The 24,929-nt window shown below is 41.2% G+C and overlaps 1 protein-coding gene across 1 annotated transcript in view; it reads right to left on the bottom strand.

Moving 5' to 3' along the window:
* Positions 1 to 1,235: 1,235 nt before the first annotated feature.
* The window catches only part of LOC148861306 (Vps51/Vps67 family (components of vesicular transport) protein), a 93,522-nt gene continuing 69,828 nt past the window's right edge, over positions 1,236 to 24,929 (bottom strand). The window contains exons 14-20 of the mRNA XM_088985665.1: positions 11,875 to 12,141; positions 11,626 to 11,742; positions 10,559 to 10,630; positions 10,375 to 10,425; positions 10,001 to 10,231; positions 9,752 to 9,928; positions 1,236 to 1,864 (exon numbers count right to left, since the gene is read on the bottom strand). Coding sequence (XP_088841791.1) covers positions 1,748 to 1,864; positions 9,752 to 9,928; positions 10,001 to 10,231; positions 10,375 to 10,425; positions 10,559 to 10,630; positions 11,626 to 11,742; positions 11,875 to 12,141 — 1,032 coding nt within the window. The 3' untranslated portion in view covers positions 1,236 to 1,747. The remainder of the gene's footprint in view (positions 1,865 to 9,751; positions 9,929 to 10,000; positions 10,232 to 10,374; positions 10,426 to 10,558; positions 10,631 to 11,625; positions 11,743 to 11,874; positions 12,142 to 24,929) is intronic.

The raw sequence follows: 24,929 nt of genomic DNA, 5'->3' as shown, positions 1-24,929 counted from the left end.
CATCCATACATACTGACATGTGACACATGACACACATCTATATATATATATATTATTTATTTATTTATTTATTTATTTGATGACACATGCAGTTGAATACATTGATATGCCAAATGCCACATGGGATCCATGTATATTGCCACATGGTGGGGAGTATTGATGCACAAGTTTTAGAAAACTTCAAATATTTTAGAGGTTCAAAAGCACAAGTATGAAAAGTTGTCTCCATGTTTTTCATGCTTTTACTTGAAAAAAAAAAAAAAACACATGAAACAAGCATAAACATGTGTTTTTGTACTTTCAAAAGTATGAAAGTATTTTGAAAAACCTATCTAAACAGCACCTAAACTCTACTCATGACTTACTCTCTAATCTCCCTCAGTGACACTAACACATATGACGACAAGAAAGAATATGTGGCACTTTATTCTATTAATGTTAAATAATTTGCGCCTAAAGTCTTGCAAATATATTTGGAAAACTAAAAAACACTAGACGGTGCCAAAACATATGCTGCTCATATAATAAGACCCCCACTACAGGGCCAGTACTAGAACCCAACAAATCATTACATACAGACGGAATTGAATTTTCTGACTCCAGTGGACAAGTTGGACAAGGCAACCGGCTTTAATAGAGAACCCAAACTGAGAAGTGCACTTAAGACAGTGAATTTTCCACCAAAAGCTCCATTTGATTGTATACCTTAGCGAGGAGTCTGAGGAATGAGATGTGAATATTGAGGTATTCAGGCATGGAAGCAGGATGTAGTAGAGCAAGGTAAACTTGAGGTGTTCAAGAGTAGAGAGCCACTGCGTACGCACTTGCTGATCCAACCAAGTCCTATTCACCCACCCTAGGATTTTAGTATCAGGACATCCGATTCAAAGGGGAATATACTTATAAAATAAAATAATTAAGTTTTGAAAATTGAGACAGGAAATTAGGAGGGGTATTACTCTTCAAAGGTGGCCAAATGTCCTAACTGCCAGGATTTGGCCTATTGTAACCCAAAAACCACGATATGCTTGATACACTCCGTCCCACCAACTGAACTGTATTCAACATTCTGAATTCTGTATCTATGTGGTTTACCTAAGTGTCCAGGTTTTATAATATAGACATCTAAAAGTCAGACATCAACCCTGACTTTGAGAAACATGAGAAGGATAAAAAGCCAGAATACTAACTAGCATTTCTGACTGATGCATCAGTGAACCACGAAAAATATAATATACGAAAATTCCAATTCCCAATATCATCAAGAAAAACTTAGAAGCGAGAAGCTGCAAGATTGATCACTTATTTACATCAATGCATAAAAGAAAAACCCTTTATTCATCTCTCAAATCTTACAAGAGGGTACATAAAAATTCTCCACCCTTTCATTCAGAGCATTAATATTACGAAGTAGTCAATTTGCATATGCCCAAAGACTTACCATTGATACCTGCTTCAAGAAGAAATATCATTGTGCTGATCAATACCATCTTTGTATCTCAAAGAAACTGTAAAACCAATGGCTGGGAAAGCTTGGAATTGCCCAACTTGTCCTAACAAAAACAATGCTCAAGGACCGTTACAGCTGCAAAAACCAGTTTTAGCATTCTTGTGTGGCAAGACCATCCTGTTCTTGGCTGGTCAGCAAGAACTACTTCCTTGGCAAAAAAGAATCAAGGCATGTATGTACTTCAAGCAGCACCAAATGGAGAGCTGATCAGCTCTGATAATTATACTTCTTATGTTATTAAGAACTTGGGTTTTGTTCCCGGCTCTTAGCCAACTTTACTTGTATTAGTCTCTCCAAGATTGCAGGCTCAAGAGGAACTGGATCAATAGACCGCTCAGCAGTTGCAACAATCACCTATTCATCAACATCAAATGATGTTTATTCAGTCCATTTGGCAAAGTAAGCAAATGATTTCCCAAGAGCAATTGCAAAGTGGTTCTCAAAATGTGTCAACACTAGAGAATATTTAATATTAGGGTAAAATACAGATAGGTACCTTGTGAGAGGGTTGGGAAGCGATCTTAAGAGAAGCTTAGTGAAATAAACTTTGTTAAGAGGGTTGCAGTATGGTGGCTTCAAGAACTTTGGATAAAGTTTATTTCACTAAGAACTTTGTTCCAGGCAGCATTGAAGAAATTGCAGTATGGTGGCTGAGTGTCAAGTTGAAGGTGGGCTGGTTTCAGGTTTTTGAAGAAATTGCAGTATGTTAAACAAAATTTGAAATCGTGGAGTAAGGTTATATTTCCCCCAATCTCTGTTGAAAAGAATAGTATTTGGACCGAGTTGAGGGAGCTCGATGAGAAAGACTAATGATTTACAAGTCAGAACTAACTTGCAATCAAAATGGGAGCAGGGGGTCTTCAGAAAACAGATCTACTGGAGACAAATATCTAGATTCTAGTGGATCAAAGAGGGAGACAACGACACTCAGTTTTTCCATAAGTATGCAAATGGGAGAAGGAAGAATTTTTGCTGTTAGGTTTAAGTTTTTTACTTCTGCTGTTAGAATGCTGTCAGCCTAGGCTGCTGTCAGTATGTTCTTTTCTTTATTTTTAGGGTGTGCCGCCAGGGATCTACTTGTAATTTCTTTGTATCTTATTTGTTACATCACATTAATATAAAATAGAAGCTGGGCACCGCCAGAACTGATCTTTTGACTCATTTTTTTCTTCCTCTTCTCTTCTCTTCTCTCTTCTCTCCTCTCTCTTCTTCCTCTTTTCTTGTAAGAGAACAATTTTATTTCTAAGTTGCAGGTGAGTGTTCAGTTGATTGAGGAGCCTTCCAGAATCAGGGAAGAGATTGTTAATTTTTTTACAGAGCTGTTTCCTTTTGATAGATGTTGGAGACCTTTGGTCACATGGTAAAGTCCAATCCTCTCTTTTGAGACTAGTAACTGGCTGGAAATTTCAGTGAGGATGAAACTAATTGTTTTGGAGCAGCTACAGTAGTCCGAACCAGTGAAGAAGGAAGAAGAAGATGAGGAAGAAGACAAGAGAAAGAGAGAACAGGAGGGTTTAGTCGAACTGATTAGACTCACATTCAGTCGACCCCCTTGTGTTTATTAGGTTCTAATTACACTTACAAAGACTAAACTGCCCTCACTTAAGTGTGGGGCAGAGTACTCTAATAAAACAGCCACATAAGCAAAGTACTTAACTGACATAAGATTACTAAATTACCCTTATTCGGCTCACTCTAACACTCCCCCTCAAGCTGGAGAATATATGTCATATAATCCCAGCTTGTTACATAGATGATTCACTTTCCCTAAGTTTAGAGCTTTTGTAAACAAATCTGCCCATTGATCATTCGAGCCCACATGTTCTGTGTTTATCTCTCCAGCAAGGACCTTCTCCCTCACAAAGTGGCAATCAACCTCTATGTGCTTTGTTCTCTCATGAAATACAGGATTGGATGAGATATGGAGTGCACCTTGGTTGTCACAATACAGTCTCATAGGTTTATCCATGTGAAACCCAATTTCTTGTAGAAGATTCCTCAACCACACTAACTCACAGGTAGTATGTGCCATGGCCCTATACTCAGCTTCAGCACTACTTCTGGCCACAACCGTCTGCTTTTTACTCTTCCACGTCACAAGATTTCCTCCAAGAAATGTGTAATAGCCCATAGTAGATCTTCTATCATTCACTGAGCCTGCCCAGTCTGCATCTGTATACCCCACTACTTCAAGTTTTCCTCCTGGTTTATACAATAGTCCACGGCCTGGAACTCCTTTCAGATACCTCACAATTCTAAGAATTGCATCCCAGTGAGGTATACGAGGGTCCTGCATGAATTGGCTCACCACACTGACTGCAAAGGATATGTCGGGTCTCGTGATAGTTAGATAGTTCAGCTTCCCCACTAGTCGTCTATACCTTCCAGGATCTTCAAATATTTCTCCTGTATCACTGCTCAACTTAACATTTGGTTCCATAGGGGTCTCAGCCGGTTTTGCACCTAACAGTCCTGTTTCTTCCAATAGATCAAGAACATATTTTCTTTGGCACAGATTTACACCTTGTTTTGACCTGGCAACCTCTATTCCCAAGAAATATTTCAATGTTCCAAGATCTTTTGTTTGGAAATGGTTTTGCAAAAATACCTTTAATTTGCCAATCCCCAATTTATCACTGCCAGTAATGACAATATCATCCACATAGACCACTAATAGAATCTTCCCAGCTTCTGAGTCATAGCTGAACACTGAGTGATCTACCTGGCACTGCTTCATTCCAAAACTCTTCACCACTTCACTGAACTTCCCAAACCAAGCACGCGGCGATTGTTTCAACCCATAAATTGCCTTTTTCAATCTGCATACCTTACCATCCTCCCCCTGAGCAACAAACCCAGGTGGTTGCTCCATATATACCTCCTCCACAAGATCACCATGGAGAAAGGCATTCTTGATATCAAGCTGAAACAGAGGCCAATCATACATAACTGCCAGGGAAATTAGTACACGAACAGAACCAATCTTAGCCACCGGAGAGAATGTCTCCATGTAGTCTACTCCATACAACTGGGAGTAACCTTTAGCAACAAGTCTGGCCTTCAGACGCTCTACACTACCATCTGGCAAGTATTTCACAGTATACACCCATTTACATCCCACAACATGCTTACCAGGTGGGAGAGTAGTAAGTTCCCACGTTTGAGTATGTTGAAGAGCAGAAAGTTCCTCCTCCATTGCCTGCCGCCAATCAGGTGAACTGAGAGCTTCTTGGACATTGTTAGGTATGGAAATAGAGGATAAAAGGGAAACAAACTGGCGATGTGATGTAGAAAGACGAGATAATGAAACGAAATTGGAAATGGGATGGAGGGTAGAACTGCGTTTACCTTTCCGTAAGGCAATGGGTAGATCAAGGTTTGAGGGTTCAACAATAGGAGCCATGAGAGGATCCGCAGATGAGGTAGAAGCTGGAGGAGGGGCCAGTGCCGTTCGACGTGTATACACTTGCCGGATTGGTGGACGTTTGGTGGTGATCTGCATGGGATGAGGTGATGAGTCTACTCCAACAACAACATCTGGAACTGGATCACTGACAGGGAGAGGAAGAGGAAGTGCGGGTGGAGACGAGGGTGCTTCAGGACTTGAGAAGAAGGGGACTGACTCAAAAAAGGTGACATCAGGACAGACATAGCACTTCCGGGTAATGGGATTATAACACTTGTACCCTTTCTGAGTCCGTGAGTAGCCAAGGAAGACACATTTAATTGAGCGTGCATCTAGCTTGTCTATTCCAGGGCTCAGATTGTGGATAAAGCACACACAACCAAAGACACGAGGAATTAATGGGAATGGAGATAAAGTGGGAAACGAGATAGAGAAGGGGGACCGACCATGAAGAATGAAGGAGGGCATCCGATTAATGAGAAAACATGCAGCGAGTACAGCATCACTCCAAAAACGTTTAGGAACATTCATGTGGTGAAGAATAGACCGAGCAGTTTCAAGAAGCTGACGGTTCTTCCGTTCAGCTACCCCATTTTGTTGAGGGGTGTATGCACATGATGTTTGATAAATAATGCCATGCTGTTCTAAATACTGTTGAAATGAAGTAAGAAAGTATTCACGACCATTATCTGAACGGAGAATTTTGATTGGAACACCAAATTGTGTGCGTATTTCAGCATGGAATTTTTGAAAAATAGAAAACAATTCACTTCTTTCTTTCATTAAGTAAATCCATGTCATTCTTGAACAATCATCAATAAAGGAGACAAAATACTTGTACCCATTATAAGACTCTATTTTGATTGGACCCCAAACATCTGAATGAACCAAAGAAAAAGGACTCAACATACGACTCTCAACTCTTGGACTGAAGGACACACGACGATGTTTCCCAAACTGACATGACTCACATTGCAAAACTGACAAATGACTCAATGACGGGACCAAAATCTTGAGAGCCTTGAGAGATGGATGTCCCAGTCGGCAATGCCATTGTAGAGGAGTAAGCGAAGTCTGAAGAGCAATTGAAGATCCACCACCGTCAAGATAGTACAGTCCACCAGCTTCATGCCCCCCACCAATCTTCTTCCCCGTCTTGAGATCCTGAAAAACACAGGTGGAAGGAAAGAAGGTAACGGAACAGTTAAGAGCTTTGGTTATTTTACTAACAGACATAAGATTGAATGGAAACTTAGGGACATATAAAACAGATGATAAGGGCACAGAAGCCATGTCAATATTACCAACACCACATATGGGAGATGAGGGCCCATTGGCAAGTGTAACAGTTTGTGATGTGGAGGTTTCAGAGAGAGAAGAGAACACACCTGGAGTCCCGGTCATATGATCTGAGGCTCCAGAGTCAATAATCCAAGGAGGGGTTTTAGATGACATGCAAGCAATACCTGATTGGGCAAGTGTGGCAGTGGTATGCTGTGAAGTAGTTTGAAGGAACCGTTCATACTACGCTCACCATTTCCCTCCCAGAGGTAGATGTAGATGTGGGATGAGTTCGGTTTGCCGGTTTACTGTCACTGATATCAACCTCACCCGCTACAGCATGATTAGCCCATTTAGAGGGAGGGCCATGTAGATCATAACAGAAATTCACTGTGTGTCCCTCTCTACCACAATGAGTGCATTTCCTTGTAGAGTTATTCTTCCCTCTGCCACGACCTCCCCCTGAGTCACGACCACCCCGACTAATCATGGAACTTCCACGGCCTCCTCGGGGAGCATGACCTCCCCCTCTTGTACTATATCCAACCCCTCGAGCTGTCACAAGTGCTGATCTATCAGACTGTGTGGAGTTCTCTGTCTGTCCCAAAGAGATTCTACGAAGCCTTGAGAATACTTCCTCAAGTGTAGGAAGAGTAGAGCCCCCCAATATTTGGGCTCTAACTGGTTCATATTCCGACTTCAGCCCCACCAAAAATCTTGTAACATCTAGTTGCTCCCTTTGCTGTTGCTGAACTTTAATATCTGGAGTAAGGGGGTGATAGACATTGAGTTCATTCCTTATATTCTTCATGTTGGCATAGTACTCTTCTAGTGTTTTGGTTCCTTGTTGTAAATCAAAATACTCCTGATAAAGCTGATACACTCTTGTTGTGTTATCTTGTCCAGAATATAGCTTCTTAGCATGCTCCCATATATCCTTAGCCGTATCAAGAAACATGAAGTTGGCACTAATTTTAGGTTCCATACTATTCCACAGCCAAGTCATGATTTGAGCATCTTCTTGCTCCCAATCATCAAACCCTGGAGAGTCCTCCGATGGCTTTTCATCTCTTACATGCTTTACTTTCTTCTTTGCCTTGAGAAACACTTCCACTGATTTGGCCCATGGAACATAGTTCTCCCCATTCAGCTTAATTGAGGTCATTTGTACCCCTAGGTAGTCGAAGGAAATTACCACATTAGGTTTCTGATCATTGTAGCCATCTCCTATTGCTGCCATTGTACTCTTTCACAGTTGCCTCTAACCTTACTTCTCAGCTACAAGCTGATTGATGTTGTTCACAGTTTGATACTTTAGCACCTATTGCAGCCCCTAAACACAACAGTGGGAGCACACACTTGTTCTTCTTTACACTACTGCTGACTTCACACACCTATGACCCACATAAGCATCACAAGCACCACAACACAACAGTAGGCCCTCTTACAACCACTCAATAAAAAAAATTGCGCATCACAAGCACCACAACACAGTCAAACTGCTACACCCAGTTCAGATTTGTTTAACACACTTAAGAGGGCATTACACGACCACAAGGAGCTTGGCAAGGTCACTGCATTCCACCTTACACCACTCGGCCACCTACAGCAGCCCTAACACCACTCAACAACTCACAGCAGCCCTACACCATTCGGCTACTGCACACACAGCCCTTTTTAGGGCAACAATGAACCTAGTTCTCTAGGTTCTAATCAGTACTAACTGATTCTTGAAGGGTTTCTACCCAGAAATACCAGCAACACAAGAGGACTAAATAACCAACCTTCCTTTGAGAGTATCAGCCAACCATTCACTGCTGAAATCACCTTCCTTGATGAAGAAAACTGTGCGCAGCAGAGAGCAACGAACTGTGATGTCTCAGACCTAGGGCGAACCAGCTCTCTCCATTAACCAACTAGAAACGAAGAGGAGGGTGTCACGAACACAGCTGAGATGCTTTGCAAGCGGAAGCAGGTCAGAAACCTTGCTCTGATACCATGTTTTGGAGCAGCTACAGTAGTCCGAACCAGTGAAGAAGGAAGAAGAAGATGAGGAAGAAGACAAGAGAAAGAGAGAACAGGAGGGTTTAGTCGAACTGATTAGACTCACATTCAGTCGACCCCCTTGTATTTATTAGGTTCTAATTACACTTACAATGACTAAACTGCCCTCACTTAAGTGTGGGGCAGAGTACTCTAATAAAACAGCCACATAAGCAAAGTACTTAACTGACATAAGATTACTAAATTACCCTTATTCGGCTCACTCTAACACTAATGAAGCAGTTTTCTCTCTGGATGAGAATAAAGCCCCAGGCCTGAATGGCTTCTTGTTGGCTTTCTATCAGGAGTGATAGGACACTATCAAGTTTGATATTTTTGAAGCCTTCGATGACTTTTTCAGGTCAGCCAAAATAAATAAGGGCAACAATTCAAATTTTATTAAATTGATTCCAAAAAATGGAGGTGTTAGGAGTGAAAAATTTTCAGCCTATCAGCCTTACTGGCAGCCTCTCTAAAAGATAGCAGCAAAAATTCTAGCAAACATATTAAAAAGGGTGATCGGAGAAGTTGTGGCTCCTGTGCAAAGTGCTTTTATACAAGGAAGGCAAATAGTTAACAGCATTCCACTTGCTAATGAAGGTGTTAAGGAAGAGGATCAACCTTGGAGGTTTGGTATTCAAAATAGATTTTGAAAGAGCTGTTTTCTCATTAATGGCTCCCCAAGGTTTGAAATGGATTAGTTGGATGAAGGGCTGTGTTCAGGGGGAGCTAGTTCTCAGATCTCATTAATGGCTCCCCCAAGGGTTCTTTAAGGCTACAAGGGAATTGCGCCTAGCCTGTCCCTTCTCTCTGCTCCTCTTATCTTTGGTTGTATATTCTAGATGCCTTCATGCAGAAAGCAAGTGGCATGGGATTAGTCAAAGGTTTTGGGGAAGGTAGGGAGAATATTCAGCTCACTGATAACACTACTTTTCCCAGTATGACACTATCTTCTTTACTGAGGGCAAGCTAGAGTTCCTTCTCAACTTGAAGAGGGTGTTCAATTGTTATGAAGCAGTAACGGGGGTAAAAACCAACTTAGGGAAGAGTAGTATTATTGGTATTAATGTTCCCCATCAGAAGATTGTTGATATAGCACTGCTTTGGGGTGTAAAGTGGAAAATTGGCCTTTAAAGTGTCTTAGTTTACCTTTGGGAGACAACCCTAAGAAGGTAGAATTTTGAGCTTCCATCTTAGAAAAATGTGAGAGACAAGAAACTTGGAGGAAGAATTTTATTTCCAAAGCAGGTAGACTCACCCTAATCAAGGCCTCCTTGCTCTAATAGAAAAAGGTCATTACTCCATGTTGGTCCCAGCTATCTGGGATCTTGGGATGGGTAGACTGGATATGGACCTAACCTTAGGCATATTTTTGCAGAAAGTGGCCACTCTCAGATTCAAACACATGTTCTGACACATGTCAGACTGAGATTTTACCATTGCACCAAGCAATTTCTCCTTTATGCTTTCTTTCACTGAAATCTTCTGAGTTATCTCCTGAGAAAACTTACCTCATCTAATAGGAAGTCGATGGCAGCTTCATCCTCGCCAATTTCTTTTAAAGGAGCCCGCAGGAACTGGATATCCAATTGAATTTGTTGGAATCCACTCCGGTTGAAGGTCTGCATCCGGATGAATTCTTGCAAGCTCTTAAGGCATAGTTTCACTATTGTTGATAAAACTGACTCCTGAAAATTTAGAAGCAAAACATGTTATACGTTGTTCCACTTGTGACTCTTTGCATCAAGTTTAACTCATACCTGTGTGAATTCAACTTTTGTGAAAATCTCCATTTTTTGCTTAAACAACTTCGCAAGATGTGTTTCCAGAAGTTGGCTCCTGGCACGTTGGGTATTTGACCTAGTCATTTTATCTTCCCTCAATGGATTGCTACGAGAGGAAGTGGTGCTACCATTGCTGTCAGATCGACGGTGTTTACGGATGAGTCCTTGAGGTAAAATCTGCTTTACTTCAGTTCCTATTGCTTCCATCTAAGGCAATGAGAAATTCAAACACACTGTCACATTCTTCATGTAGATCACCAATAAAATCAATGTTTAATGTTATTATAGTTACAGTGTATAATGTAATAAACCTATGGGAATAGAGTGAAGAGAGATTAAAATGAACAAACCTCTTGAAGAAATAAATCAACAAACATATGAACTTCTCTGGGCTCCTTGTGCTGTAATGTCATTTATGGAAAAAGTTAGGCATGCCAATTTCAAACTGCTATCTCAATGTTCTCTCTGAAAGAAGGTAATTGAATTATATTATAAATCAAGAAGCAGAAGAGTTGACTTACAAAATGCACTGACCTTTATCCAATTAGGTGTTGTAAACCTTTTTTTCAGAAGAACTGATATTTTCTGGGTTTTGATATTGATATACTGAAAACAAAAATAAACTCGAAATTAGGTTCTTGGATAAGTTTCCAGAATATTTTTTGACACAGTAAATGAATTTGGGGAAGAAGCATTTCTTCAATGAATTTAGGTGATAATACTATACTCAATTTTGTAAATCAGCTAGGCTAAATAACAAGGATGAGATTCTGTTTGATTTCAGTATTAGGATTATTCTATCTCATGCTGGGTTAGTACCTATCTAATATTGACCATCATGCAACAAGTACTCTTTATAGTTTCCAGTGAGAAAATGTAATAACTGTTTTTAACTGTTCTAAAGCTTAGATTTAAAGATGGAATTTGAGTAGATGATAATTGACTTGCATTGATAAAGAAAAGGCCTGCCTATGCTCTCTAAATTGCTTCTTAAAGAGGTTTTACTGTTTTATAGATCTTATGTTCAATTAGAAAAGCAAAGTTTGGTTTCTACTGAAGTAAGGGGAAAATTTTGAGTGTTCAGAATAAACTTAACCACAGCAAATTTATTTTGTAATTTGTTCTATAACAATGTAAGCTGATAAGGGAACAAGATTAGGATATAAATTCCAAATTGGTGAAGGAAAAATTTCCCTCTTCTAACAACTGGATTCATAGCCATAAGAGTTTGGCAAAAAATTTAATGTATGCTGCCAACCTGACATTACCCTGCTTTATCTGGGTGTGGGACTGGTGCGATTGACACAAACCTCTTCTAACATTTAGATTCATCAGGTAAGAAATGAGTATGAAATGAGCCAGAAGTCCTCATAAAATAGAAACTAATTTTTCATATATCAACTACATTGCATTTTTTTCTAAATGATTTCCCATGATTTTGGTTAAGAATAATGATAGTGTGACAAACTAATGTCATTGTCAAAAGAAAATTCTTAATACAAAAACTAAGAAATCAGTTTAATGACAAGAAATATCTATATTCATACAATTAAATGATCTAAAAATCACATAATAAAATCTAGAGAAGCTTTTATTCATACAAGTTGCAGAAACTTTTCACCAACTGCCCGAAACATCCTGCAGATTTCTCCAGGAACAAATGGAGGTCCATGTTCATAACCTCGAACACCACCACCAGAAAAAGAAGCTGCTATTTCCTGACAAATAGAAGATGGAACTATGGTGAGATGCCTGTCAGAGTGTGGAACTAGAAGGCCATTTCTTCAAAACCAAATCAATGCTATATGATGCCACTAAGACAGAAGAATAAAATTTTTGCAGATCCTTGCCTCGGTAATTCTAGGAATTGCATTTTGTTCTACGAAAATCGAAAGCTGGGCCAGCACAAGCACAAGTCCCATGAGCATTTTGTCTCCTTGTGTTCCATCCATTGAACCTTGATCTTGACTGGTTAAATTATTTCTTCCCGAAAGCAAAAGGAAGTGATTTTCAAGTGATCTGAAGAACTCATGGAACCCTTCTTGTACCCAATCGATGATTAAGTCTCTTAGCTTCACTAGAAGTTCCAGATTATCATCAAGCATCTGGCGGAAGTTCTGGAATGGGCAGAGATCAAAATACAGGAGAGCAATTAGACCATGCCATGAACAATATAACAAGCATAGGTTACCAAATGAAAGTCAGTGAGAAATGAAAAAGTTATAACCATTGATGAAAAAGAGAATTACATAGTTTCTAAATTGATTAAATAAAATCCATGATCTAAAACCTTGGGTTTCGGTAGGGCTTTATTTAGTTGAATCAGTAGTTGGCCCATGAGTGGTTTATGCTGACCATATTTAATCAAGAATTGGCAAAGTGATTAAACTTGCAAAGCTTAAAAACTTGTAAGTTCATGCTCTTCTCACAATCTATACTTTATTTCATTAAATCAGTAAACAACTGTACTAATTTAGATTCAGGGAATTAACACTACCATTCATGTTTTCCAGGCATGAGCTTGTAATCTTTATTTAAATTTGCATTGTAACATGAGGGAAAAAGAATAGCAATGACATGCCAATTTATCTTAACTTCCTAAAGGTTAGTAATTTATCCTTCCAATCACTTTTCAAACACAGCACATGCATGTCCAATTGACAGTACCATAAGCTAAGGAAAATTGTATAGCAAAGGATAAATCAGGGTAACTGGGACCTAACAAAAAAATGGTTGAGCTGGCTTGAAAGATGAGTAAGAACTGTAACAGAAATTAGGTTCAGAGAATTCTATCAGTGATTGCATAAAACTAGGACTCCTATTTGATTGCTATTGCTAGAATCAGCATTGCTCCATGTGATCATTTTGACATAATGTCTGACCACCAATAGCAATCAGGAACTACTGGCATTACCTTAAAAGTAAAGTTGAAAGGAGTTATTTGGTCCACTCATGTGAATTGGATGAGGTTGATCCATGAGACTCTAAAGCCAATTGGTGGTCTAATCCTCTTTATAAAGGTATTCTGTCAACTTTCCTAGCAAAACTGATCTTCTGGCAATGGTTTGTGCTATACTGGTTTCCCTTATCTGGTGTAAAAATAGTCCATTGACCTGAAGTAGAAGAGGGTCTCCTGGGGGCCAGCAATGGCATCCAGCACCCTTACCTAATGCTCTGTTTTCTTAGTAACAGGACAGACATTCTTAGCTGCATGTTAGCATACTAAGGCCATGTTTTTGTTTCAGTTCTCATTCTGCCATTTCTTGCTGTTTCTTGCTAGAAAGGAATTATGGAAAAAGAATGGCCAGGAATGGTGGGAAAACAAATAGAGAATAGGTTCATTTTCCCAAAAAATGAAAGTTCTCTGAAAGAGAAATAAAAAAGAATAAAGAGTACATTTGGTTTGAGAAAAATCATATATTAAACCATATATTTTTTTATATTGTACTATACTATACAATAATATGCATGTTCAATATAATGCTGTATAACATATTTATATTATAATATACTATTATATGATATATAATATAGGGTAAATTACAAAGACCCCCCTTGTACTATGGGGTCAGTGACAAAGTCCCCCCTGAACTTTAGCCGTTAGACAAAGACCCCCCTTGGCCGTTAAGTCAGATGATAGAAAGCATTAAATTACCAAAATACCCCATTAAACTTTTTCTATTTTCTTTTTCTTTCCCTTTTTCTCTTAAAACCTATTTAATCTATTGTTTTCCTTCTTTTTGGACTCTTTCCCTCTTTTTCAATTCTTTTTTTCCTGTCAGTGCTCTTCTTGCGAAAAAAATAGAGGAGAGAGGAATCCGGCTTCAGTCCAGGCAGCTTCAGTCAGGAGGAAAACATCAAGGCCATAATCATGGTATGTGAAGTGAAACTCAAAAAGAAGGAAAACAATAGGTTAAATAGGTTTTAAGAAAAAAAGGGCAAGAAAAAGAAAATAGAAAAAGTTTAGTGGGGTATTTTGGTAATTTAACGCTTTCCGTCATCTAACTTAACGGCCAAGGGGGGTCTTTGTCTAACGGCTAAAGTTCAGGGGGGTTTTTGTTGCAAAAAAAAAGTACAGGGGGGACTTTGTCACTGACCCCATAGTACAAGGGGGGTCTTTGTAATTTACCCTATAATATATCTTAATCAATTAACATTTTTATAAAATATATAGCATAACTATATTGCATTCATATATTATTTTATATAATAAACATAAAGGAAACAAACTCATTTTGAATTATGAAGTATTGCCTATACTTGATGTTAGAAAAAACTCAGGTCCTTAAATTGAGTTCTCAAGGATAACACTTCAATAAATCATGAATCCTATAGATCACTGGATCTATCACTTATGAAATCCTAGTATTCAGTTGTAGAGGGTAATGGTTTAATGAATCCTGAATCCTATGGATTACGATGGGTTTGCACCAAGGCTTAGCACTTAGTCCTTATTTATTTGCGATAGTTATGGATAAATTGACCAAACATATTCAGGAAGGTGTCCCATGGTGCTTCTTGTTTGATGATGACATAGTATTAATTGATAAAACCAACAGAAGATTAAATGCAAAATTAAGTTTGTGGACAAATACCTTTGAAACAAAAGGTTTTAAATAAGTAGGACTAAAATAAAACATATGTAATATAAACTTAATAATAATAAGAGTACAAAACAGGGTGCACTTAGGATTTGAGACAGAGATAACTCAATGTGAGTATGTAGCCTCTTTCATACTTTGGCTCAATAAGTCATAACATGGTTCACAATATCGGTGATATGTTGTGGATGCATTCGTGGGAAGAATTACCGCCGCCGGAGCAGCAGTGAGGGGGGTGCACACAGCAGCTTATCTTGCCACGTCAGCTCTTCTTGCCAGCTCGCCAATAGTTTACTTATTCCAGTTCTGTTCTTACTTATCTATTAGAGATAGGAACTGAGTTCTGTTAGAAGTCTGTTAGAAGTAGGAGTTCTGTTCTTACTTATCTAGTTCTGTTCCTATCTATTAGAGATAAGAACAGAGTTCTATTAGAAGTCTGTTAGAAGTAGGAGTTTGATTTAAAGTTGGATTGTCCTAGCTTAGTCGAATGGAGTAAGGAGTCTCCTCTTGTAATCTCCTATTTAAGGAGCTGTGATTTGGGAATAAAGTATTCAATTTCCAGTCAAGAGAAGAGTGAGGAGAGTTCAGGTGGTCTCTTGGACAAATCACCCATTTGATTTTCCACAATAGGGTCTGCACGCAAGGGAAGGCGCAAGGGGAAGCAAGAGGTTCTTCCCGTGGACCGACCCGTGACAAGATCCTACGCCCGGGCCCATAACAACTTGGTATCAGAGCCTACCGTCATGGGGGAACAGGAGTCGCTGTCTTCCAGGGTCCACGAACTGGAACATAGGCTCGCAGAAACCAGCATGGAGGTTCGTGAAGTCAAGGATGATGTCTAGGAGCTGCGACGCCTGCTGGAAGCATTTCTCTCCAACAAGGACAGAAGTTCTGAGGGAACCGCCACCACAAACATTCGTTGTCCGGACTGGGCAGAGACGTCCAGCGAACAGCAGATCGCTGCCCCGACAGCCGCAGTTATTCCCAAGTATAGCCGGCTGGAATTCCCATCTTACAACGGCACCGGAGACTCGTTAGGATGGCTGTATCGCTGTGAACAGTTCTTTCGTAATCAGCACACTGATGACAAAGATAAGGTCAGTTTGGCCGCCTTCCACCTATCAGAAGAGGCGCAGCTCTGGTTCTACCGACTGGAGCAAGAAGAACCTAGGCTCAGTTGGGGGCAGTTTAAATCAAATTGTCTCCTTAGGTTCGGACCACCGTTGACAAGCAACCCGCTGGGTGAGTTAATCAACCTCAAGCAAACTGGAACCGTGGCAGAATACCAACGCCAGTTCCAAACCCTTCTCGCCAGAGCAACCTCAGTTCGCGCAGATCAGCAAGTCAACGTTCACCGCGGGGCTAGCAGAACCCCTAAGAGTGGACGTGGAGATGCAACACCCTCCCAACCTGGTCACAACCATGAACCTAACATGCGCCTTCGAATGCAAACTACAACTCAGCCACAGAACCTTCAGTATGGGGCGGCCTCCATCAGCATGGGCATCCCCGGAACCACTCGGAATGGCTCCATATCCAGAAGCCAGCCAAGAACGGAAGCCACGGATGAGCACCAATTCCAGATCAGCATCCATCGTGGGGAGCAGCATCGGTACACCCCCTATTAAGCACTTGTCTAGGGCTGAGATGGCAGAACGCAGGGCAAGGCGGCAATGTTTTAATTGCGATGAACTCTACTCAGCAGGGCACAAGTGCAAGAGACTTTTCTGCCTCCTGGCGAAACAAGAGGAAGATGAGGATGAACCCCCTTCATTGGAACCCGATCCAGGAGGGCAAAGTCATTCCACCTATCCGGGATTCCTTTGACGGGGTTTCCCAACACCCATCCTGAATTCGAGCTTGAGGACAAGCTCGTAGTCCAAGAAGGGAGTAATGCTATGGATGCATTCGTGGGAAGAATTACCGCCGCCGGCAGCAGCAGTGAGGGGGGCCCACACAGCAGCTTATCTTGCCACATCAGCTCTTCTTGCCAGCTCGCCAATAGTTTACTTATTCCAGTTCTGTTCTTACTTATCTATTAGAGATAGGAACTGAGTTCTGTTAGAAGTCTGTTAGAAGTAGGAGTTCTGTTCTTACTTATCTAGTTATGTTCTTATCTATTAGAGATAAGAACAGAGTTCTATTAGAAGTCTGTTAAAAGTAGGAGTTTGATTTAAAGTTGGATTGTCCTAGCTTAGTCGAATGGAGTAAGGAGTCTCCTCTTGTAATCTCCTATTTAAGGAGCTATGATTTGGGAATAAAGTATTCAATTTCCAGTCAAGAGAAGAGTGAGGAGAGTTCGGGTGGTCTCTTGGACAAATCACCCATTTGATTCCACAATAGGGTTTGCACGCAAGGGAAGGCGCAAGGGGAAGCAAGAGGTTCTTCCCGTGGACCGACCCGTGACAAGATCCTACGCCCGGGCCCATAACAACTTGGTATCAGAGCCTACCGTCATGGGGGAACGGGAGCCGCTGTCTTCCAGGGTCCACGAACTAGAACATAGGCTCGCAGAAACCAGCATGGAGGTTCGTGAAGTCAAGGATGATGTCCGGGAGCTGCGACACCTGCTGGAAGCATTTCTCTCCAACAAGGACAGAAGTTCTGAGGGAACCGCCACCACAAACATTCGTCGTCCGGGCTGGGCAGAGACGTCCAGCGAACAGCAGATCGCTGCCCCGACAGCCGCAGTTATTCCCAAGTATAGCCGGCTGGAATTCCCATCTTACAACGGCATCGGAAACTCGTTAGGATGGCTGTATCGCTGCGAACAGTTCTTTCGTAATCAGCGCACTGATGACAAAGATAAGGTCAGTTTGGCCACCTTCCACCTATCAGAAGAGGCGCAGCTCTGGTTCTACCGACTGGAGCAAGAAGAACCTAGGCTCAGTTGGGGGCAGTTTAAATCATATTGTCTCCTTAGGTTCGGACCACCGTTGACAAGCAACCCGCTGGGTGAGTTAATCAACCTCAAGCAAACTGGAACCGTGGCAGAATACCAACGCCAGTTCCAAACCCTTCTCGCCAGAGCAACCTCGGCGAGGCGGCAATGTTTTAATTGCGATGAACTCTACTCAGCAGGGCACAAGTGCAAGAGACTTTTCTGCCTCCTGGCGAAACAAGAGGAAGATAAGGATGAACCCCCTTCATTGGAACCCGATCCAGGAGGGCAAAATCATTCCACCTATCCGGGATTCCTTTGACGGGGTTTCCCAACACCCATCCTGAATTCGAGCTTGAGGACAAGCTCGTAGTCCAAGAAGGGAGTAATGCTATGGATGCATTTGTGGGAAGAATTACCGCCGCCGGCAGCAGCAGTGAGGGGGGCCCACACAGCAGCTTATCTTGCCACGTCAGCTCTTCTTGCCAGCTCGCCAATAGTTTACTTATTCCAGTTCTGTTCTTACTTATCTATTAGAGACTGAGTTCTGTTAGAAGTCTGTTAGAAGTAGGAGTTTTGTTCTTACTTATCTAGTTATGTTCTTATCTATTAGAGATAAGAACAGAGTTCTATTAGAAGTCTGTTAAAAGTAGGAGTTTGATTTAAAGTTGGATTGTCCTAGCTTAGTCGAATGGAGTAAGGAGTCTCCTCTTGTAATCTCCTATTTAAGGAGCTGTGATTTGGGAATAAAGTATTCAGTTTCCAGCCAAGAGAAGAGTGAGGAGAGTTCGGGTGGTCTCTTGGACAAATCACCCATTTGATTTTCCACAATAGGGTCTGCACACAAGGGAAGGCGCAAGGGGAAGCAAGAGGTTCTCCCCGTGGACCGACCCGTGACGAGATCCTACGCCCGGGCCCATAACATGATATTTGGCAATATATCCCCAAAATATTCCTATATGCTAGGTGGTGATACCAAATCTTCTGGTAATATTTTTTTTTTCCAAATATCCCAGATATTTTTTTGATAAGTAAAAAGAAACTTCATTAAAAAGAAAAAGCAAATAAAAACCTAGATAGGTGTTGAGAGAACACCTCCACATAAAGCTAAGGAACAACAACTTCCCAAACATTTTCCTATGAAAGACTTTTTCACCCAAATCCCAACCCAATACCCCTCCAAAAATCTTACAAGAACCAACCACCCCAAAAGAAACATAAAGACAAAACCCAAAATTGCAACAACCGCAAGAGCACACAAGCTAAGCCCGGGAACCAAAAGCAGAACAGCCACAGAAACATAAGCCTCACCTTTTCACCTGCATCATACCAGAAAACACTTTACTCTTCATCAATGATGCCAGTCTCATCTCCTTTGCCTTCCTCCCATTTCCCACCCCCCCATCAACTACAGTCTTCTTATTACTTTTCTGCCTTCTATCCTGTTCAAATTGTTCGATTGCCTTCCTCACCACCGCTTCTCCCCCCAAAAAGAAAAGACCAAGAGATTCCCCACTGCCAACTGTCTATCTACTAGTTGATCAATGCCAACTTTTCCTCTTTCCATTGTATTTGCCTTGGGAGTTTCTTTAGCTTTATTCCTTCTTATTTCCTTTCCCCCCTCACTACTTCCCCCTTTTTCAATATTTTTCTCCTCAGCTTTCTTCCTGCTCTCTCTCTCTCTCTCTTCCTCCAGATTCCTCTCAAAATCCTTTATGTCAGTGCTCTGAGCCTTCTTATCTGAATCTACAGCTAAACTGTCTTATCACCTTTGTTTGTGAGACAGCTCTGATTTCTAGCTTGAGCTTACATCCTTTCCTTTTGTATTTTCTCTTGAATCTGCCACATGGACCATCCCCAACCAGTCCTTCCTTGAGGCAATGAAAAACCTTTGTGACATGAATGAGCAGCCCATTGCTGGATGCCTGGATCCTTTCTTTTTTCTCAGCTCCCCTGCCTTGGGGTTTTCATGAATCATGATTGGTCAACTTCGACACTTCTTCAACTCTCTTCCTCCCCAGATCCCTCCCCAACTTTCCAATGAAAACTAAAGAACTCAAAACTTCTTCACCCACCCTCTTAGCAAACTCGTCACTTGTGACTCCCCCTAATTCCTGGACCAAGCCTTTACTACTGAAGTCACAAGAGGGAACCGTACTGTTTGATGAGTTGAAACTCACATTTTATTTGGAAATTCTTCTTTATTCTGGTTTCCACTCATTTCAACTCTTTCCGCCACTCCGTTGCCCTCCTTTGCCCCATAAGGAACTTTGGAAATTTCTTTCACTGGATGAACACCAAATTCCTTGGTGGAAACATTTTCTTGTGCATCGCTGTCTTTAGAAAACCATGGAAGTGCTTTGGAAACACACCTCTCTGCAGTTGTTTCAACTTCCAACTGCTCGGAAAAGCTCAATTCCTCCAGTCTCATGAACTTCGTAATCACCCACTCCCAAAGCTCCTTCCTCTTGCCCTGGAAGCCAGCAGACCTCGAAGCAATTTGTTTAAATCCTATTCTCTTCTTTGCCCTCAACCGCTAAGATGTATCCTCATGGAAGTGCTTGGGAAACACACCTCTGCGGTTGTTTCAACTTCCAACTGCTCGGAAAAGCTCGACTCCTCTAGTCTCATGAACTTCGTAATCACTCACTCCCAAAGCTCCTTCTTCCTGGATGTAACTTTATAGTTATGTGCCCAGGGGCACTCTTGTCTTTTTACCTTCTATTTTTTATAGTCACCCTATCTTATAAATACAAAATTACTGGCATCACCAGTTTGAGTTTTTGGTCAAAATTCTTCTCGCCTATTCTCTCTCTCTCTCTCTCCTCTCTTTCTTCTTCTTCTTCTTCTCCTCTCTCCTCTTGATCGAGATCATGGTATCAGAGCAGGACATTGCTCTGTAAGAGGCATCTTATCTGATCAAAGGTTTTGCAAAACACATCTGGACTGAAAGTGGAGAAAACAAGTTCGACCCTGCATTGAGATTCACTGGTGGATCCTGTTCTCTCTTTTTCTAACAGAAACGGAAAAGAAAACAAGTTCAACAGATGATTGACTGAGTTCTATTGAGGTCAGTAGTTTTTTTTCTCTTCTCTCCCATTCGTCTGTGGACTGTTTCTCAGAACTCATCAAACTGATCAGGAACCTATACTGAAGTGATTGTTTTCATTGGTTCTTGGTATTGTTACCAAGAACACCTTGAAATCTGCTCTAGCCGAATGGTGTAGACTGGTTTAATACCTCTTGTGGGTCTGTGACCCAAAACTGTGTGGGTGAAGAACTTGTCTAGGTCATGTATGACCTTATTCATATGGAGAAATACATCAGCAGAACCGTAGAGGTTGTGTGTAACTTAAACCAGCCCTTGTAAGGTCAGATAGACCTGTAGATTTGTGACAGCAAGTGCTGTGTTGCTGTGACTGCAGTTGTTTTTAAACCCTACAGTAAGGGTTGTGTGTGCTTGTGAGTGTGTGGACTGTGGGAGAAGGGTTGTAGGTCTGAATCTTCTGATAACAGCCTTTGTTATGGCCTCTGAAGACTTTGCGATCTTTGGAACTTCTTTCAACCAAGGAGGAATGAACAGCAATCTTGACTCTATGAGCTTTCCAGCAACCATTACTCCCTTAGATGGCAGAAATTATTTGACATGGTCTAAGGAGATGCGGCTGTACATCACTGCCCGAGGTAAGGCAGGGTATACCAATGGAAAAGTGAAAGAACCTAGGACTGGTACTGCTGAATATGATAAGTGGGACCAGGAAAATTGTATGATTATGTCATGGCTTTTGACTACTATGCTACCATCAGTTAAGCAGAACTTTATGTGGGCCGAAACAGCGAAGGAAATATGGGAACAAGCAAGGTCAACTTACTTCGAGTAGAGACACTATGCTAGAATCTATCAATTGCAAGCCGAGTCTGCAGCATGTAAACAAGGGTAAATAAGGATAAACTGTGGTGCACTCATTATCAGAAATCTCGGCACACATGGGAAACATGTTGGGAATTGCATGGTAAGCTGAAGTGGGCACAGGACCTAAATAAGAAATCAGCACAAGAACAGAACAAGAAACCAAATCAGAAGAGGTTCACATCGGTCAACTTGGTCTCTCATGAGATGCAGAGTGGAGAATATGGTAGGGCTTTCACATCGGTCACTGCCTTTCGTGACCATTTGGAGCAATATGGTAGGGCTTTCACACAAATAGATTCGGGACCCACTCCTTCAACCTCCTTTGCTTCTTCCTCAGGTAACTTAGCTTCTGCGTTCCATGTGTCTACTGATACCTCTGAATCTCCATGGATTATCGACTCTGGTGTTTCCAATCACATGACTAGTAAGTCCACCTTTTTCCAATCATACACCCTCCTTTCTGGCAAGAATAAAGTGAGGTTAACTGATGGATCCTTCTCCTCCATTGCTGGTCGAGGATCTATATCTTTGCCATTTGGCTTACCTTTATCAAATGTTTTACATGTTCCAAAACTGCCTATTAATTTACTATCTATTAACAGCATTACACACTCTTTGAATTGCTCAGTAATCTTTTTTCCTCAATCTTGTGTCTTTCAGGATTTGGCCTCCGGGAGGACAATTGGTAAAGAGAACATGGTGAATGGTCTCTATGTGTTGGAGAATAAAGTTGGTCTTGTGGCCTCGGAGTCTTTGAATCAGTCAAATAAGAGTCAAGTTACTTTGTGGCACAACCGTTTGGGTCATCTGTCTTTTGAGTCTTTGAAGTATTTGTTTCTAGAATTGTTTAAGTCTGTGTCAATTCATGATTTTCAGTGTCAAGTGTGTCAGCTAAGCAAACATTGTAGAACTTCATTTTCTTTACGTAATAAAAGATCAGGTGTTTCTTTTTCCGTTGTGTATTTTGATGTTTGGGGACCTATAAATATTCCAATGGAGCATGGCTACAGATACTTCATATCTTTCATCGATGACTTCTCTCGATATACGTGGGTGTATCCTATGCACTCTCAAGATGAAGTTCCTAAACTTGTGAAAGCCTTCCAATGTATGGTATACACAATTTCAAACAGAGATTTGAACTTTCCAATCAGACAATGCCAAAGAGTATTTTCATGGTGACCTCACAGGATTTTTTGAAACTTGTGGCTCTATTCATTGTAGTTCTTGTGCTAGAACCCCTCAACAGAATGAGGTCGCAAAGAGAGAATTGTCATCTCCTAGAGGTTGCTCGAGGGTTGCCGATACACATGAATGTTTCAAAAAGGTTTTGGGTGGATGCCGTTATGACTACGACTTATCTTATCAATCGGATGCCATCTCGTCTCTTGGAGTACAAGTCCCCTCATCAACTCATCTTCCCTACAGCTCCATTGTTTCCTATCCCTATGCGTGTATTTGGGTGTAAGTGTTTTGTCCATGACCTATCTCCTACCCGTGGTAAGCTAGATCCCAAAGCCATTTTTTGTGTTTTCCTTGGCTATCCCCATTCCCAAAAGGTACTTTGTATCCATTGATGTTTCTTTCTTTGAAGATGTGCCTTTCTTCCCTGCTTCTCCTCAGGGAGAGAGTCCAAGTGAGGAGAAATAGAGGCATGTTTTGTTGCCTTCTCCTCCTGACCCTCCTCCATTTCGGGTCTTTCGTAGACAACGATATAAAAGTCAAGGCCGGGATCAACAAAGTTCAATAGACATAAAGCATCCTAAAGCTGTGCAACCAGCGCCATCGGACCCTCAGGGGTTGAATCAATCACTGCATCCAAGTACTATTGTTCCAGTTAATGACCCAAAACCCATTGATATTGATACTTCTAATTGTGATCTGGATCTTCCTATTGCTAAGAGGAAAGGTGTCAGATCATGCACCACTCACCACCCAATAGCTCTTTCCTTCTCCTATGAGAATGTTTCACCCTCTTTTCGTGCTTTTCTCTCTTCTATTGATAGTGTTTCCCTTCCTAAGAGTGTTGCAAAAGCTTTACTTGTTCCTGAATGGACAAATGCAATGAAGGAGGAGATCAATGCCCTTCATAAAAATGGCACGTGGGTGCTGGTAGATATTCCCGAGAGAAAGGAACTTGTGGGGTGCAAATGGGTATTCTCTGTGAAACATAAGGCAGATGGCACAGTGGAGAGGTACAAGGCCTGGCTAGTTGCAAAAGGTTTTTCACAGGTGTATGGAGTTGATTATGCAGAAACCTTTGCACTTGTAGCAAAAATGAATTCTATTCGAGTTCTCCTCTCTTTAGCAGCAAATCTAGATTGGGAGCTTCATCAACTGGACATTAAAAATGCCTTTTTGAATAGTAACTTAGAAGAAGAAGGGTATATGACCCAACCTCCAGGTTTTTGTGCTAAAGGAAATGAGCAGAAAGTATGTAGACTAAAGAAATCTCTGTATGGATTAAAATAGTCTCCAAGGTCTTGGTTCAGTAGGTTCCACAAGGCAGTTCAACATATGGGTTTTAAGCAGTGCCAGTCTAATCACACTCTTTGTGAAGAGAGAGCAAGGGAGAATGGCAACTTTAATTGTGTATGCCAATGACATTATTATCATCAGTGATTGAGACTCAAAAATACAGAAATTGAAGAGATTTTTGGCCACTTAGTTTGAAGTGAAGGATTTAGGGCCTTTACATTGTTTCCTTGGAATTGAAGTTGCTCGCTCCAATCAGGGTATCTTCATCTCCTAGAGGAAATATGTTCTAGATCTATTGAAGGACATGGGGAAGCTTGGAGCAAAACCTGCTGACACTCCTATAGATGTAAACCACAGGCTCGAGGATTGCAGTGATGAGCCCATAGCATACATAGAGCAGTACCAAAGGCTAGTGGGTAGACTTCTCTACCTATCTATGACAAGACCTGACATTAGATATGCAGTGGGAGTTCTTAGTCCGTTTATGAATGCTCCTAAGGCCACACACTTGGAGGCAGCATACAGAGTTCTTAGATATTTGAAGAAAATCCCTGGGATAGGACTCCTGTTTGGAAAACATGGGCATATGAGAGTTGAGGTTTACACTGATGCAGATTGGGCTGGTTCTGTGGATGACAGAAAATCTACTAGTGGCTATTGTGCCTTTGTTGGGGGAAATCTTGTTACTTGGAGGAATAAGAAACAGAGTGTGGTGGCTAGATCAAGTGTAGAAGCTGAATACAAGGGCATGTCTCATGGTGTGGCAGAACTTCTATGGATAAAGAATCTCTTGGGTGAACTAGGCTTTCCTCTCAGTGATCCTATGTCGCTCTATTGTGAGAATAAGGCTGCCATCAACATTGCAGCCAATCCTGTTCTCCATGATAGAACCAAACATATAGAGGTTGACAAACGCTTCATCGGGGAAAAATTGGAAAAAGGAGAAGTTTGCACTCCCTACATCAGTTCTGAGGATCAACTTGCAGATGCCCTTACTAAAGGATTAAACTCCATACAACACTATAATCTTTG

The sequence above is a fragment of the Nelumbo lutea genome, chromosome 4 (assembly GCF_056320005.1).
Source record: "Nelumbo lutea isolate HS-2025 chromosome 4, American lotus-T2T, whole genome shotgun sequence".
Lineage (NCBI taxonomy): Eukaryota > Viridiplantae > Streptophyta > Magnoliopsida > Proteales > Nelumbonaceae > Nelumbo > Nelumbo lutea.
Note: the sequence above shows the minus strand (reverse complement) of the source record. Positions and strands in the feature narration are given on the sequence as shown.